Source organism: Symphalangus syndactylus, chromosome 4 (assembly GCF_028878055.3).
Source record: "Symphalangus syndactylus isolate Jambi chromosome 4, NHGRI_mSymSyn1-v2.1_pri, whole genome shotgun sequence".
Lineage (NCBI taxonomy): Eukaryota > Metazoa > Chordata > Mammalia > Primates > Hylobatidae > Symphalangus > Symphalangus syndactylus.
Genome location: NC_072426.2, coordinates 51,988,055 through 52,006,713, shown reverse-complemented (window position 1 = coordinate 52,006,713; position 18,659 = coordinate 51,988,055). Strand labels below are relative to the sequence as shown.

General features: G+C 39.7%; 1 protein-coding gene across 2 annotated transcripts; it reads left to right on the top strand.

Annotated features, from left to right (window-relative positions):
• The first annotated feature begins 26 nt into the window (after nucleotides 1–26).
• On the top strand, nucleotides 27–15,480 carry BBS12 (Bardet-Biedl syndrome 12). 2 transcript variants are annotated; one of them, XM_055274658.2, is made up of 3 exons: nucleotides 27–254; nucleotides 9,134–9,187; nucleotides 12,437–15,480. In XM_055274658.2, the coding sequence occupies exon 3, from the start codon at nucleotides 12,447–12,449 to the stop codon at nucleotides 14,574–14,576; it is 2,130 nt and encodes a 709-aa protein (XP_055130633.1). In that variant the 5' UTR covers nucleotides 27–254; nucleotides 9,134–9,187; nucleotides 12,437–12,446; the 3' UTR covers nucleotides 14,577–15,480. The 2 variants fall into 2 exon arrangements, with proteins under 2 accessions (XP_055130633.1, XP_055130634.1); XM_055274659.2 differs by lacking the exon at nucleotides 9,134–9,187.
• Nucleotides 15,481–18,659: the final 3,179 nt, after the last annotated feature.

Genomic DNA, 18,659 nt, shown 5'->3' with positions numbered 1-18,659 from the left:
CTCTACCAATAGCGTGACGTCCCCGCCTTTCGCAGCCGGGCGTTAAGCGGAACTTCTGTCTCCCCAGCTGTGTTTCTTAGCAACTAAGCCCCCGGCTACTCCAGAAGCCCCTCTTCGCACATGCGCAAACTGCGGACGGGGAATCGGGCGCCCTATCCCTGGCGTTTTTGGTGTTGCTGTCCCAGCCAGAATCGCGTCTGGCCAGTGGGAAGCCGGGAACTCCAGCCTCCCGTAGGAGAGGAGAAAGGAGCGAGGTTAGTAGTGAGGTGCTTCCGCTGACTGCTAAGCTAAGTCTTTCCTGAAGACGTGGGAGCCCGTATGTTTGATTTTTCTGTCCTCTTCGGGCCAGGGAAAGAATGAGAATCTAGGGCCTGGAGGGCCTGGGGTGAATTGGTCCAGCATGTGGCTAGGAGTACTAGAGGAAGAGGGGACTGCCCTTTCTTTTTGCCGCTAGACTTTCCTCATTTTCTACAGTGCCTGCAGCTGGGCCTTCAGCCATTTACCTCCTCCTGTTTTAGGCAGGAATGCTGGCATGGTAGACACCAGAATTCTGTATAGCAGTGGCATGGGGCAACAGTATCGTTGGAGGGACGTGGGTATGGGGATAAGCATGGGTCTTGGGATGTATTTAAAGCTTCACTGCATACATAGATAAACGTTTTTACATATGTTTCGTGTAGCATTTGTTTACGAGGTAGGACTTTGGCCCCACCCATAATTACTATCGGACCCCGCCCCCCAACCCCAACACACATACACACACACACACACACACACACACACACAGACACACACACACAGCCATTTCCTTGGCCCACTCCTAAGATTTGGCCAATTGTCAACGATATCAACTGGATCTGCACTTCAGAGTCAGACACAGGTAGTCTGATTATCCAGTTGATTCAGTGACGGCCTAGACTTAGATACTCGTGAAACTTTTGTAAACCAACTCAATCTCTTGTCCAGAGGGCCAGATTTACTGCTTCTGCCCGTTCTGAATTTGACCAGGAATCAGCTTAAAGAACAGGGGAGAAAGACTGAGGTAGGGTGGACCACTGACTTCCTGGTAGGAATGAAGAAATGAGAGAATCTTAAAACTTCTAACCTTTAATTGCTCACACATGCGGACCCCTTTTATGCCTCCTACAATGTCTTCTCTAGAGGAAATATTTTCTAAAAATTATACTGGATTCTTCAAAAATGGATTCAGGAAGAATACTAACTTTAGTCTTTTTTTTTTTTTTTTTTGTCTCACTTATCTTCCTGAAGGCAGGAGAGGAAAACAAGTGCAAAGTGCATTCTTGAAGCACTCTGTCAAATCACTTTTCATGCTTTGTTAAGTAGAAACATGGCACATTTTCCAAAACCATCAGCCTGTCTTTTTCATATTATATCCCAGACAGACACGCAAGTATTGTAATCATTGATAAAAATCTCATTAGGTTTCTGGAAAATAGGTAAGTTTATCCTCAATATTGCAGGTGATTTTTCCATGTAAAGTTACCCAGTGAAAATTAAAATGGCACAAATTCAAGATAATTTTTGAGTTAAGTAAAATGTTATCACTTTACTATATGATTTTTCATGTCATTTATCTCACTTGGAAAGTTGCTCTTGATCAGTTTCAAGGTCACATACTTTTTTTTTTTTTTTGAGACGGAGTCCCGCTCTGTCGCCCAGGCTGGAGTGCGTGGCGCGATTCCGGTTCACTGCAAGCTCCACCTCCCGGGTTCTCGCCATTCTCCGGCCTCAGCCTCCCGAATAGCTGGGACTACAGGCGCCCGCCACCGCGCCCGGCTAATTTTTTTGTGTTTTTAGTAGAGACGGAGTTTCACCGTATTAGCCAGGATGGTCTCCATCTCCTGACCCCATGATCCGCTCGCCTCAGCCTCTCAAAGTGCTGGGATTACAGGCGTGAGCCACTGCGCCTGGCCATATACTTCATTTTTAATACTAATATTAAAGGGATTTCTTAGACCCAGAAATGAGTAGTGACCAAGTATATACTCAACCCAATCCTAATTTCGAGGATCTCTTGGATCATGTTTGATCTAATAACAATTAAATGGCTGAGTAGTGTATTAACCTATTTTTATATCCCTATGATTTAGGCTTTTATATTTGGAATATTTACTGCTAGTTAAAATGTTTTTTTAACTGTAGGCTCGGATTCCAATTCCCAGATCTTGAATAGGATGTAATTAGTTTTGAAAACTAGGTATTAACGAATCTAACTGCACTTTAGAACATTAATCATCATCATTATCCAGGAAAACATTAAACACATAGGCAATCTTAAATCTCCCAAGTGTATTTAATGTTTTCTATATGTCATGCACATGCCAACTACTGGGTGCGTTCGAAAGAAATAAAAGTAGATTATAAAAGATGAATAACTAAGGAATCTACAGATTAGTGGGGAAGTGAGACACAAACATAATACAATGTTTTAATACAGGGTATTTTTAATCTGCTTTGGTACAGGGGTATAGAAAGTGCCTTGGGAGCACAGAAAGGAGGGACAACTCTACCCCAGGGCATTAGAGAAGGCCTGATAGGAAATGAGCCATTTGCGTTGGGTCATGAAAGATCTATAGCATCCATGGAGATGAAGAAAATATAGACTATTCAAATCAGTATAGCTTAGTGAAAATAAATGATATGTTCTAGCGTGACAAGATCATGAGGTTTATAAGGAAAGGTGGGACAAGAGCCATAAATTAGGTTGAGGTTAGATTATAAGGCACATATATCAAGCCAAGGAGTAAAGACTTTCTTTTTTAAGATAAATAGATGTTTTTTGGCAGTGGAGTAATCTGTTTAGGTTTGTGCTTTTTCAGTGCTAATTCTGACCACCATATGAAGGAGGAACTCTCATTAGAAGCAATTAAAGGGCCTCAACTAAGACGGTGCCAAATAGGAATCAAGTCAACTCCAAGGATGGTTAAAACTTGTATTCATGTTGGAGAAATACTAGAAGTGCCATCTGTTTTCTCTTGCTTCAGTTTTGTACTTAAATTTGGGGAAAAAATATGGTGAAAAAAATTCACTTACCAAATATTTATAGAGTACTTGCTGTGTGTCAGGCAATATTGTAGGTACTTGGGATATATACCTCATTGACTAAAATTGCCTTCCTGGAAATTACATTCTAAGAGAGAGATATAGTCTATAAAAAATAAATAAACTATATCCTATTTTATAAGGGAATAAGTGTTATGGAAAAAAGAAAGTATAACAGATGGAAGAAATCCAGAGTACAGAGGGAAAAGAGGATTTGTGGTATTCTATAGAGTGCTCAGGGTAGGCCTCATGAAAAAGCAGAAAATTTGAGAAAATATTTGAAGGTGATTCAGCAATAGATTTCGTAGGGGAGAGCATTCCAGAAAGAGGGAACAACTAGAACAGAAACATTAAGATAGGGAACATGCAAAGCATTACAAAAAGGAGGCCAGAACAAAGTGGCCAAGGGATAAAATAGTAAGTGATAAAGTCAGAAGGGTAAAGAAAGGACTGCAGATAGGGCATTGTAAGGACTTTGACCTTGACTCCAAGTGAAATGGGTAGGCCTTGCAAGATTTTGAGCCTAGGAGTGAAAGGATATGAGTTCATTTTTAAAAGGGACTCCTGTGTCAAAGGCATAAAGCTTTATTTTCTGAGTTAGAGGTTTTTAAACAGTAGAGTGACATGATTAGACTTCTGTATTGGGAATAGACTGGAGATGAGCAAACAGTTGATTTAGATGATGAAAGGCTAATCATGCCCATCAAGAAAATATTGTTATTTTTCAAAATGCAGCTCCTGAAAGCATTGCATGTCTTATTACTCTAAACTGAGTACCTTAGACAAAACTGGATATAATCTTTGGAAAAAAAAACTTCTGATGTCAAAATTCCAGTTAAGTTGTCTGACTCTCCTCTTCCATTACACACTTAGAAAGTGAAAGAAACATTAAGCTGGCAAGTAGTGAAAACAGAGAACTGTTTGTGGAAAACATTGGTGCATAACAGGACATGCATAGCAGGACAAGAATCAGATTGTGTCTGTGTAATGCCAAGAAGAGTTGCCAGAAGTACTTATCATCTTTGAAATTATCCACTTTGTTATCCCCTTTGCTGTTTTGCCTTTTTATACCCAATCTCTTAGAGGGTAGGGCATTTTTGTTTTGAGTTTTTATTTTATGTTAATTATAGCCAACTGTAACCTGTTCAAAATAATAATTTAGAAGCTCTTCTAGAGTTGGGAATGCTAAGACTTTTTTTAAAAATTACTAAAACTTGGAATAGCTTTATCAAATGCCAAAGCAGATTTATCTTGAATATTGATTTTGATATCAGTTTCATGTGACTTGCTTATACATTAGTTTTGTTTAAATAATTTCATGTCTTTTGTATCTAGGAAACTTTTTCACATAAATTAAATACAGATTAAATTTGAAATAGCCCATGACTGTTTCCATTTGCTCTAAGTTCTCTCTGACTTTTCTACTCGTAGTAATATCTTGTGATTTAAGCATAGTATGGAAAGGAGATCATAAGCAGAGACTCTGATACATGTACAAGTTAAGAGTATGAATAAGGTTTGGAAGAAGGCAGAAAGGTTTAGAAGAGGGAAACGCAGTAAAAGATTCTAAAGAAGAGAGGGTGAATTACTATCATGCTGGGAAAGGGGCACCTAAAAGGCAGAATTATATAGTAGTTAATAGGATAGGCTTTGACATTAGACAAACCTGGGCTTTAGTCCATAGCCTTTTACAAATTAGCTGTGAAATTTTGTATATGTTATGTAACTATTCTGCTTCATTTTCCACATCACTAAAATAGATTATAGTACCTCCCTCATGTTGTTGTGAATACTGCATTACATAATACTTGTAAAATGCCTCATACTTAGTAAGCTTTCATAACATGTTTGAAATGAAAAACAAAACCCAAAAGTCAATCTTTTCAAGCTTGTCCTTTCAACAAATTATTCTGGAGCAACTGGATATCCATGAGGAAAGAAGAACCCCTACCTCACACCATTTACAAAAGTTAGTTTCAGATGACTTATGAACATAAATATAAAAGCTAAAACAAAGGGAAGAACAAATTTAGCATCTCATACTTCCTGATTTCAAAACTTACTACAAAGCTATAGTACTTAAAACTTGTGGTACTGGCATAAGGATGAATGTATAGATCAGTGGAATTGAATTGAGAGTCCAGAAATCCATAGACATCTACGGCTAATTGATTTTTCACAAAGATGCTAAGGCCACTCCATGGGGAAAAGAATTGTCTCTTCAGCAAATGGTACTGGAGCAATTGGATATCCACATGCAAAAGAATAAAATTGGACTCCTACCTTACACTTTATATGTAAACTAACTCAAAATGGGTCAACAAACTAAATATAAGAGATGAAATTATAAAACTCTTTGAATAAAACATTGGGATAAATCTTCATAACCTTGGATTTAGCAATGGATTTTTAGATATGACACAAAGAATATGAGCAAACAAAAAAATAGGTAAATTAGATTTCATCAAACAACAACAAAAAAATAGGTAAATTAGATTTCTAATTTCTTTTTCTTTTTCTTTTTTTTTTTTTTTGAGACAGTCTCGCTCTGTCGCCCAGGCTGGAGTGCGCGATCTCGGCTCACTGCAAGCTCCACCTCCCGGGTTCACGCCATTCTCCTGCCTCGGCCTCCTGAGTAGCTGGGACTACAGGTGCCTGTCACCATGCCTGGCTAATTTTTTTGTATTTTTAGCAGAGACGGGGTCTCACCATGTTAGCCAGGAATGGTCTCGATCTCCTGACCTCATGATCTGTCCGTCTCGGCCTCCCAAAGTGCTGGGATTACAGGCGTGAGCCACTGCGCCTGGCCTAGATTTCTAATTTCTAACCAAAAAACATTTGGTCATCAAAATACATAATCCAAAAAGTGGAAACTAACTTACAGAATGAGAGAAAATGTTTGCAAATCATAGTTTTCATAGTTTGATAAGGATCTAGTGTCCAGAATGTATAAGTAACTCTTACAGCTTACCAAAAAAAGACTAAGTGCTCTATTTTTAAATGGTCAAAAGACTTGAATAGACATTTCTCCAAAAAAGATACACAAATGGCCAATGCACATGAAAACATGCTCAATATGAAGAAAATACAAGTCAAAAACAATGAAATACCACTTCACATTCACTAGGATATCGATAATATTACAAAATATTACAAAAGCAAAAATGGAAAGTATTGTTGAGTATACTGGACTGAATATTGCCCCCAATTCATGTCCTTCTAGCATCTCAAAATGTGATCTTATTTGAAAATAGGTTCTTTGTAGATGTAATTAGCTAAAGTGAGGTCATACTGGATTAAGGTGGGCCCTAAATCCAGTGACTGGTATCACTGGGTTATAAGAAGGCCATATGAAACAGAGGCAGAGGTTAGAGTTATGCAGTTAGAAGCCAAGGACCACCAGGAGCAACTAGAAGCTGGAGGAAGCAAGGAAGGATTCTTCCCTTGACCTTCAGAAGGAGCATGGCCCTGCTAGCATTTTGATTTTGGGCTTCTAGACTCCAGAACTGTGAAAGAATAAATAAGTATTGTTTTAAGCTACCCAGTTGTTTGTGGTAATTTGGTATGGCAGCCCTAGGAAGCTGATGCAGTGAGGATGTGGAGAAATCAAAACCCTCATACATTGTTGGTGGGAATGTTCAGCTGTTATGGAAAACAGACAGTTCATTCAAAAGTTAAAGATATTTGCTCCTCCTTTTCATGCCTGTGGCTGGATGTCCCACAACACTATAGGAAATGTGAGTCAGGCCTTTTGCATTAAGCAACCAAGAACTATAGACTCCACCTTTTCACCCAAATCTTGAATGACCAGTGAAAAGCAACTTATTTCAGAGGAAGAAGCAGCCCTTGAAATGTTAAGGCTTGGGCTTGAAAGTTGAAGAGCAGGAATTCTTTCTTTCAAAGACCCTAGAGCATAAACCTTTGTGTGGCCAAGTGGGATCAGCCCTCAAGGGCACATGCCAAGGACAGAGCAGCCCATGTAGACAGTTTCAGAGGGCATGGGGATGTGGGGAGTTAGGGGTAGCTCCTCATTAACTATTTGTTGGGTGAGTATAAGGGCGAAGCTCAGTGGCAGTCAGGCACCTCTGCAATGACAAGCTGTCTCTCCCCTACGTGTTTAGCATATATTATTAGAACACGTCCCATGCCCCTGCTCCCTTTAAGGCCAAGTAGAGAAATCTGGCAATAAAAGGCAAATGTGAGCATGCTTTCTTTAAGATGCATCATAAATGGTTTTCTTTAAGTGAATGAAGACTTTGACAGAGAAATATCTTTGTAAGCAGACATTAAGAATGCTGGCTGGGTGTGGTGGCTCATACCTGTAATCCCAGCACTTTGGGAGGCCTAGGCAGGAGGATCGCTTGAGCCTGGGACTTCAAGACCAGACTGGGCAGCATGGCGAAATCCCATCTCTACAAAAAAAAAAATACAAAAATTAGCCGGGTGCGGTGGCATGTGCTTGTAGTCCCAGTTACTTGGGAGGCTGAGGTGGGAGAATCACCTAAGCCCAGGAGGTCGAGGCTGCAGTGAGCCATGCCACTGCACTCCAGTCTAGGTGACAGAGCGAGACCCTGTCTAAAAAATAAAAATAAAAAGAATGCTAATCATTTCTGAGTTCGCTGTGACTTTTAATACTGGGGATCTCCCTTGTAACACTGGAACTGAAAGACAGTGACGAAAGCTATGTCAAGCATTCATTATTTGAAGAGGAGGAGAAATGCCACATACCTTTCCCATTGAACCTGTGGTGGAATAAATCCATGGTTGTGTCTTGCTTTGAACAGACTTTTGTTCCCAGCACTCTTCACGATGGATTTTTATGCTTCAATTTCATATCTCTCTGCACAATTAGATTGGGAGTTCCTTGAGGGCCCAGTATGTATAATCTTTGTCTTTGTAATCCCGGCAATTAACACAGTGCCTCCTGGTACACTGTAGGTGCTTGAGAAATACTCATTGAATGCATGAATGAATGAATGAATGAAATGAAGGAATGACTAGGAATGTTTGTAGTGCTATAATATATAATGGGATATACTCTGGTTTACTAATTAGTTTCATAATAAATAGTCTGTATCATCCAGTAATGTTGAGTGTTTTGCTTTGCGTACTATAAACATTTCAGTTGTTTGGGCATCACCGTTCTATGACAACTGTCTTCAGCCTGGAAAGTTACCACAGAAATTGTTACATGACCAAATGGTACATCTGTCTTGGCAAACTGAGAAAGCCAAAAATGACTCCAGACAATCATGTTCAGCTGATTCCATGCAACCTCTAAAGCTGGTCTTATCCACATTTGGTATTATTTCTAATTTTCACGAGCTTGCATTTCCTTGGAATACTCATGGCTGAAAGAGTAAAATATAATGAAATATTTCTTAAAAAAAAAAAGTTAAAGAATTACCACATGACCCAGCAATTCCACTCCTAGGTATATAACCAAAAGAATTGGAAACGGGCACTCAAGCACATATTTATATACAGATGTTCATAGAAGCACTCTTCACAATAGCTGAAAAGTGGAAACAATTCAAATGTCCATCAGTGGGTGAACAGATAAGCAAAATGTGATACATAAATACAGCCATAAAAATGAAGGAAGTACTAATACAATGTGGATGAACCTCAAAAACATGCTGAATGAAAGACACAAATGTCACATATTATATGATTCCATTTCTATAAATATCCAGGACAGGTAAATCCATAGAGACAGAAAGGAGATCAAAATGTTTTGGAGCTAAATAGAGGTAGTAGTTGTATAACATTGTGAGTGTACTAGATGCCACTGAATTGTACAGTTTAAAATGGTTACCTTTCAGTTAAAGACTACAACCATAAAGCTTTTAGAAGAAATATAGAAGAATAAATGTTCTGCTTAGGAGTAGGTAAAACTTACTTAAATAGAACACAGAAAGCAACCTTATAAAAAAATTTTTAAGATACATGGACTAGGGAAATAGGTTGCTAGGCACTATTAAGGGACACTTGAGATTTGAGGTCCATGAACTTAAAATGCTGCTAATGAGCATGGTTGTGTTTTTCTGTTTATTTTCACCTGCACCAGGGCAAGCATGGAGTAGACAAGGTTGAATTTCATCAAGATTAGTAGCTTTGCAAGGTGAGTAAGATGAAAAGAAAGAGGGGCAAGGAATTTGAGGGCTTGTTATATGTGCAATGGAGTGATTGTAATAATTAACAAATGGAATTTAAACCAGGTAAATAGGGAATTGATAATATGAGGGTTGGAGGTGAAGGAAGGGCAACCAAACATGATAAGATCAGTTAGCTGGAAGACATAATGGGTCTCAGGATTGTTGAAGTTAGAGTCCTAAAGTATATTTTGATGCTGCATTTTGTTTTTTGTTTTGTTTTGGAGATGGAGTCTTGCTCTGTCTCCTAGACTGGAGTGCAGTGGGCAACCTCACTCAGCTCACTGCAACCTCTGCCTCCCAGGTTCAAGCGATTCTCATGTCTCAGCCTCCTGAGTAGCTGGGATTACAGGCATGCACCACCACACCCAGCTAATTTTTGTATTTTTAGTAGAGATGGGGTTTCGCCATGTTGGCCAGGCTGGTCCTCAAGTGATCTGCCTGCCTTGGCCTCCCAATGTGCTGGGATTACAGGTGTGAGCCACTGTGCCTGGCCTGATGCTCCATTTTGATGCTGTGTAGGGATATGCCTGAGTATATTATGAATTTTTATTCTACAGAATTGAAAATTTCACAAAAGAGGATTTGAAACTTAGTTCACACAATTCGTTATTCGTTGTCCTAGGCAGTACTAGTTTTCTTCCTTAGTCCTTAAAAGCCTGTTGGAAGCTACTCTTGAGGAATACAGGTTGAATATCCCTTATCTGAAATGAGTGGGACCAGAAGTGTTTCAGATTTTTAATTTTTTCGGATTTTGGAATATTTGCATTATTTATTTACCAGTTATATTAGTCAGGGTTCTCCAGAGGGACAGAACTAACAGGATATATGTGTATATTAAAGGGAGTTTATTAAGGATAATTAACTCACATAATTACAGCATGAAGTCCCATGATAGGCTGTCTGCAACCTGAGGAGCAAGAAAGCCAGTAGTGGCTCAATCTGAGTCCCAAAGCCTCAAAAGTAGGGAAGCTGACAGTGCAGCCTTCAATATGTGGCCAAAGGCCTTCTGGCAAACCACTGGTGTAAGTCCAGGAGTAACCTGGTGTAGCCTGGAGTCTGATGTTCAAAGGCAGGAAGCATCTAGCACGGGAGAAAGATGAAGACTGGAAGACTCAGCAAGCCAGCGTATTCCATCTTTTTCCACCCACATTTTCTAGCCACGCTGGCAGCAGATTGAATGGTGCCCACCCATATTGAGGGTGGGTCTTCCTCTCCCAGTCCACTGACTCAATGTTAATCTCCTCTGGCAACACCCTCACAGACACACCCAGAAACAATACTTTGCATCCTTCAGTCCAATCAAGTTGACAATATTAACCATCACACCAGTTGAGTATTCCAAATCCAAAAATCTGAAATCTGAAATGCCCCAGTGAACATTTCCTTTGAGTGTCATGTCAGTGCTCAAAAAGTTTCAGATTTTGGAGCATTTTGGATTTGGGATTTTCAGATTTGTGTTGCTCAACCTGTATCGTGCTATGGCCTGCTGTTAAGATAGATCTTGAACTATGCTACTCTTCAGCTTCAAGGATGAATTTAGGTATTACAGAAACAAAATTACCAGTGATGTGGCCAGTACTAGAGGAAAAGCAAAAATCTAAGAGTTGTTTGCTCTTTAATATTTGACATTTAAAAGAAATATATTACCCCAAGAATCATCAAGTTTTAGAGTTAGAAAAGAAAATTTTACTATAGATTATCATCTATAATCTTAGCTCCTTAGCTCCGGCACTTTTAAGTAACAGGGAGCTCACACCTCACAAGGCAAGTAATTTTATTAATAGGCAGCTTTTCAATTAAGGAGTACCTTGTTGAGAGTTCTTTTTATTGGGCTAAAGTCTTTCTTGTAACTTTCTGTTCACTTTGTATGTGAATTCTGAAATATGCAGACGAAGTGCAATTGCTCTTGAACCTCCCTTTAAATAGCATTTTTTTTCTTTATAATCTGTTCAGTAACCAAATCCATCCCCTTCCCTCCAGCCCTCTTCCACATTTCTCACCTAGATAACTACGGAAGATTCTTAATTGGCCTCTCTACCTCCAGTCTAGTACTTGTCTAGTCAGTCCTCTACAGTGTTATCAGAGTGGTAACATATCCAAAACATTACAATTATTATTGTTATTAAAATAAGAACTCATAAAACATGGTGACAGACATTGTTCTAAGTACTATATTCACTCCTTATAATGACTCTGTGAAATAGCTTCTATTATTATCCCTGTTTTTTAGATGTGGAAATTAAGGGATAAAGTACATAACTTGCCGAAGGCTATATAGCTAGTGAAGCAGTAGGATTAAGTTCACACCCAGACTTCTAGGTTTAGAGTACATGTTTTCAAACACTACATCAAGTTGTTTCTTGATCTTTTTTATTAAAAACATTTTAATGGTTCCCATTACAGGATCAAGTTTAAGTTACTTGCTACGGTACATAATGCCCTTCGTAAACCAGCTCGTTTCCTCTTCTAGAGCTTCATCTGCTACTGTTCTCCACTACATGGTTTTTTTTGTTTTGTTTTGTTTTTTGTTTTTTTTTTTCTGAGACTGAGTCTTGCTCTGTTGCCCAGGCTGGAGTGCAGTGGCACCATCTTGGCTCACTGCAACCTCCGCCTCCTGGGTTCAAGTGATTCTTCTGCCTCAGCCCCCAAAGTTGCTGGGACTACAGGTGCATGCCACCACACCCGGCCAATTTTTGTATTTTTAGTAGAGACGAGGTTTCGCCATATTGGCCAGGCTGGTCTCAAACCCCTGACCTCGTGATCCACCCGCCTCGGCCTTCCAAAGTGCTGGGATTGTAGGCATGAGCCACTGTGCCCAGCCGCTCCACTATATTTTTTATATTCTCATAAAACCAGGCTACTTCTATTTCCCTTAATACACTGTTTTTTTCACATATGTGTACATTTACTACTACCTCCTTCAATTTGTAACTCTTTCCAGTTATTTTTCAAGACTCATTCCAAGAATTGCTTTCTTCTGGAAACATTGCCTATGGCCCTCATGCTTCATTTCCTCTGTTGGATGGAGTGCTTCTCTTCCATTCCCCCATACCTTTATCATTAATAGAATAATAATACTGTATCATTGCACTGACCACTTTTAATGGAAATTATATGTACCTCAAAAGCAGGGAGCATATCTTGTTTTTATTTCTATATAGAAATTATAACTGAATTATACTGAATAAAGTTCCAAGTTTTTATTTTGTTTGCAGATCATGATACATGGTGATGGCTTGCAGAGTTGTAAACAAAAGAAGACACATGGGACTTCAACAACTTTCATCATTCGCGGAAACAGGAAGAACTTTCCTAGGCCCGCTAAAATCATCCAAATTTATTATAGATGAAGAATGTCATGAAAGTGTATTAATCAGTTCAACAGTAAGGCTTCTTGAAAGTTTGGATTTAACCAGTGCAGTGGGACAACTTCTCAATGAAGCAGTTCAAGCACAAAATAACACATATAGAACTGGAACCAGTACTCTTTTATTTCTTGTTGGTGCTTGGAGCAGTGCAGTTCAAGAATGTCTTCATCTTGGTGTCCCCATTTCCATAATAGTGTCAGTAATGTCAGAAGGCTTAAACTTTTGTAGTAAAGAGGTAGTTTCTCTTCAAGTACCTGTTCACGATATATTTGACTGTATGGACAGCACAAAAACATTTTCTCAACTTGAAACATTTAGTGTAAGTTTGTGTCCTTTTCTACAGGTCCCTTCAGATAGTGATTTGATAGAGGAAGAGCATGGTCTCAAAGATCTTGCCTCTCAAACACTGACCATTTCCAATCTTTCTGGGAGACCTCTTAAATCATCTGAATTATTTAAACCTCAGACTAAGGTTGAAGCAGATAAGAACACATCACGAACTCTGAAAAACAGCCTGCTTGCAGATACCTGCTGCAGACAGTCAATACTAATCCACAGTAGGCATTTTAATAAGACAGATAATACTGAAGGGGTAAGCAAACCAGATGGATTTCAAGAACATGTTACAGCTACTCTCAAAACTTATAGATGTAATGATTTGGTAGAGTTGGCAGTAGGCTTGAGTCATGGAGATCACAGCAGCATGAAGTTAGTAGAAGAAGCAGTACAGCTGCAATATCAGAATGCTTGTGTGCAACAAGGCAACTGTACAAAACCATTTATATTTGACATTTCAAGAATTTTCACTTGCTGTCTACCAGGCTTACCTGAAACTTCTTCTTGTGTTTGTCCAGGATATATCACTGTTGTGTCAGTATCTAATAATCCTGTGATCAAGGAATTGCAGAATCAGCCTGTCCGAATAGTTCTCATTGAGGGTGACCTCACAGAGAATTATCGCCACCTGGGATTTAATAAGTCTGCAAATATTAAAACAGTATTAGATAGCATGGAGCTTCAAGAAGACAGCTCAGAAGAACGGTGGGCAAATCACGTATTACAGGTATTAATCCAGTTCAAGGTAAACCTTGTCCTGGTACAAGGAAATGTGTCCAAACGCTTAACTGAAAAATGTATAAACAGTAAGCGGTTGGTAATTGGCTCAGTGAATGGCAGTGTGATGCAGGCTTTTGCAGAGGCTGCAGGAGCAGTACAGGTGGCCTACATTACACAAGTGAATGAAGATTGTGTGGGCAATGGGGTCTGTGTGACCTTCTGGAGAAGCAGTCCTTTGGATGTTGTAGATAGGAACAACAGAATCGCAATCTTATTAAAAACAGAAGGAATTAATTTGGTTACAGCCGTGCTCACTAACCCGGTTACTGCACAGATGCAAACCAAAGAAGATAGGTTCTGGACATGTGCCTATCGTTTGTATTATGCTCTAAAAGAGGAAAAGGTCTTCCTTGGAGGTGGTGCAGTTGAATTTTTGTGTCTTAGCTGTCTTCAAATTCTTGCAGAGCAATCTCTGAAAAAAAACCATGCCTGCTCAGGGTGGCTGCATAATACTTCCTCTTGGCTGGCTTCATCTCTGGCAATATACAGACCAACTGTGCTTAAATTCCTGGCAAATGGATGGCAGAAATACCTTTCAACTCTCCTATATAACACTGCCAATTACTCATCAGAATTTGAAGCCAGCACATACATTCAACATCATCTGCAAAATGCCACAGACTCTGGCTCTCCTTCGTCTTACATCTTAAATGAATATGGTAAACTAAATAGTAGAATTTTTAATTCAGACATTTCAAATAAACTGGAGCAGATTCCAAGAGTTTATGATGTTGTTACACCAAAGATTGAGGCGTGGCGCCGAGCACTGGATTTAGTACTGTTAGTACTTCAGACAGACAGTGAAATAATTACTGGACGTGGACACACACAGATAAATTCACAGGAATTAACGGGCTTTCTATTTTTGTAGTGTTACTGGCTAAGTCTTTGGAAAATAATTTTTCATAATATGTCATGCTAATAATAAGTCAAGTCATGGTGCCTAAAATGCCAGCTATTGCCAAGAAGAAAATAGTTGATGTCTGTCAATAATTGTGCATGGTCTGAGATTTTACCCTACTTATAAGCTAACAAGTTAGCCTGTTACTGTTTCGTGGGATGCTACAGAATGCACAAGACACCTGGGTCGGAAACAAAGGACTTTTATCATTCACAGCAAAAGCTGTAGCCAGAGCTTCATGTTGGTTTTATTCAGTTCCTCATTTTTCTAGTTCCCACAGGAGGAACACAAAGGGCCCATGACGAAAGCCTGCACATAGTGGGTTATGTTGTAAGCTTGGGTTATTAACTGCTTTTATAGTAAGCAAAAAACATCCTGGTCTTTGTCCAAAGGGAGTTATTACCCCATACTTCAAGATAGCTTAGTGTAAACACAAGCCTAGGACATGGACTAGGTAAAGACAAAGTCCTTGCATTCTTGTCATACCCAGTAAGTATGCAGGGACACTCAGAGCCCATAGTGGATGGTCTCTTCCAACAGTCTGCTCCTCAGCCACATGTTCTTGGCCAAACTGGAATTTTCACATGAGTATGCCACTCCATCAGCTACTCTGATTAAACTGACAGTCGGGTTGTTTAATCAGTACCAAATTTGTTCATTTGGTCTCATATAGCAATTAATGAAGGCTATTATCAGACACAGCAGCAGGATGAAGCCAACCTGCAATATTAACCTCAGTCCTGTCCCCCAAGGTCTTGACTCAGTCAACTGTAAGTTCCAAGGGAGGACCAATAGGTCTTTTTATTAGGCAGCCAGAATGTAGTGAAGGACAATTTATTATACTTTATGACCCAATAAAGGGAGCTTTGACTGACGTGCTGATAATGTGGTGTTATTGCCAATAGTTATGGGTGCAATAGCTGGGCCAAAAAACAAACCCTGTTCCCTATGGAGAGCCCTTCTATGGCTTATTTTCCCCACATGCAAGTACATAACCCCAAAGGGTCCAGGTTACTCTAGTTCAGAATTATTGTCAAATCTGATTTAAATCATCATATATGGATTTCAGTCATATAAGTAGTGTCACTGAGTAGTTGCAGCCTCAGTTGCTGTACGTGGTATAATCCAAGGCCACTCTGACAAATTTAGAGAAGCATAAGTTCAGTCAGAATTAAACAAGATTGTGCTGGTCCCTGTGTTTCTACATGTTCACATCTGGGAGCCACCAGTGATGGCATCATGTACTGCCTCCTATACTGGTAGAGTCTTAGTAAGGTGTTGAGCCCCCTTTTTGCTGGTGAGGCCAAAGAGACAGCATTTATTTGTTTCATTGCCAAAGCAATTGAGTGCTATAAATCTCTCCAGTCTCAAAAAACGACTGGTCAAACAGCGCCCTAAATTTTGTCTGGGTTTACCAGCCATTCCTACTGGTAGAGGTATGAAAACACCACAGTCAAAGCTGTTGGAAGTGGCTTCTGATTTCAACCACTGGAACATCATCTACAGTTGACCTTTGAACAACAGGGGACAGGGATGACAACCCCCTGCACAATCAAAAATCTGCATATAACATTTTTGGTTTTTTTGGAGACAGAGTCCCTCTGTTGCCCAGGCTGGAGGGCAGTGGCGTGATCTTGGCTTACTGCAATCTCACTTTCTGGGTTCAAGCAATTCTCCTGCCTCAGCCTCCCAAGTAGCTGGGACTACAGGCACCTGCTGCCACACCCGGCTAATTTTTTGAATTTTAGTAGAGACAGGGTTTCACCATGTTGCCCAGGGTAGTCTCAAACTGAGCTCAGGCAATCCGCCTGCCTTGGCTTCCCAAAGTGCTGAAATTACAGGTGTGTGCCACCATGCCCAGCCTGCATAGAACTTTTGACTCCCCCAAAACTTTATTAATAGCTTAACTGTTGACCATAAGCCTTACCAATAACACATATTTTGTGCATGTATTACATACTGTATTCTTACAATAAAGTAAGCTAGAAAAAAAGAAAATGTTATCAAAATCACAAGGAAGAGAAAATACACTTAGAAATTGCCAGTAAACCTCTCACTAGGGAATTTAAAGCTACTGCTCCACCTTAACCAATCAAATATTTTCTTTGTCTTGCCTCCATGAACACATTATAAAAGTTTTACCCTTGCATCCCTTCATTGCAGCCCCAAACTGCCTGCAGTCTGCAGTTGTTCCATTCACAAATCACTGCCTGCTCAAATAAACTCTAAAATGTTAATGTACCGAAGTTTTAATACTGGAAAACAGGAAGGCCTCAATGGCTAGATTAGGAGATATGAGAAGACTCTGGGATTCAGTAGTGAATGCTTTCATCCAAGTAGTGGGAAAAGAATAGGGGAATAGGCTTCCCTCTTATCTGTTAATGAATGTTCAGAAGCTAAACAGTGTGAGGCAGGATTAAAACAAGACACCCAAATGGTGTCTTGGTTGTTGCTCATTCACTTCAGGGTGGGAGGCAGAAGACATTGACATGACAATGAAGCAGCATTCTCCAGAGCCCTAGAAAACAGGAAATTTGGCTGTGGCTGATGAGTCAAGGAGTCCACAAAGCTGAAACAAATGGTATCAGCAATAAGAAAATAAAACTTTGACTAGATTAAAAATACAAGTTTGTTGCTGAGTTGGGCAGTCAATCAAAACTGAAAGTACAGGCCTGTGTTGCTTAACGGAGGGGATACATTCTGAGAAATGCATCATGAGGCGATTTAACTGTTGTGTAAACATCAGAAAGTGTACTTACACAAACCAAGATGGTACAGCCTACTACATAACTAGGCTATATGAGCCCATTGATCCTAGGCTACAAACCTGCACAGCATGTTACTGTACAGAATAACATAGGCAACTGTAACACAATGGTAAGTATTTGTGTGTCAAAACATATCTAAACACAGAAAAGGTACAGTAAAAATATGGTATTACAGTCTATGGGATCACCATATGTGGTCCATAGTTGACCAAAATTTCATTATACAACTTAGGTTTGAGCTGCATGGGTTCACTTATACATTAATTTTTTTCTGCTTCTGCCATGCCTGAGACAACAAGACCAGCCCGTCTTCCTTCTTCTCTTCAGCCTACTCAATATGAAGTTGATGAGGATGATGACCTTTATGATGAACCACTTCCATTTAATGAATAGTAATTCCCTAGTGAGAGGTTTACTGGCAATTTCTAAAGTCCCTAGTTAGAGCTTAGTTGGCAGTTTCTGATAGGTTATGCTTAAGTTTCATTTTCCTAGGCTAGGGCCTTTCACCCTGATTTGGGGTTCAGTTTGTTTATGTAGCAACTCAGGGTACTAGAGCTACCTCAGTCTATTGGCCTCCCAATTAATTATTTTAACATCAGAAAGCCATGGTTCTGTTAGCCAACATTGTCAAGAACTGTGCAATGTCTGAGATTTTACCCTATTTACAAGATGTTTTGGTCTGAATGTGTCCCCCCAAAATTTATGTGTTGGGAATTTTTTAATCCCCAATGCAACAGGATTGAGAGGTGGGGCTTAATGGGAGATGTTTAGGTCATGAAGGCTCCACCCTTATGAATAGATTAATGCCGTTATTAAAAGAGCTTCCAGGAGTGGGTTCATGCTCTTCTGCCATGTAGGGATTCAGTGTTTGTCCGTTTTTGTCTTTCTGCCTTCTGCCATGTGAAGATACAGTGTTCTCCCTCTCTGGAGGATGCAGCATCCAAGGCACCATCTTGGAAGCAAAGACTGGACCCTCATCAAAACCCTTGATCTTGGACTTCCCAGGCTCCAGAACTGTGGGAGATAAATTTCTGTTTTCTATAAAATACCCAGTCTGTAGTTTTCTATTATAGCAGCACAAAATGAACTAAGACACATGCTAACAAATTAGCCTGTTAAAATTTCATGGGATGCTGGCAGAAGACATGAGACTCATGGGTCAGAGACATAGGACTTTATAGTATCCAGAGCTTCATGTTGATTTGTGTCAGTCCCATGTGTTTCCCAAATATTATTGTATGACACAAAGAGCCCAGAATGAATGTCTGCACACACAGTGGGTTGT

Bases quoted from the DNA above. Each gene is read 5' to 3' on its own strand.
- BBS12 (XM_055274659.2), top strand. From the start codon at position 12,447: ATGGTGATGGCTTGCAGAGTTGTAAACAAAAGAAGACACATGGGACTT.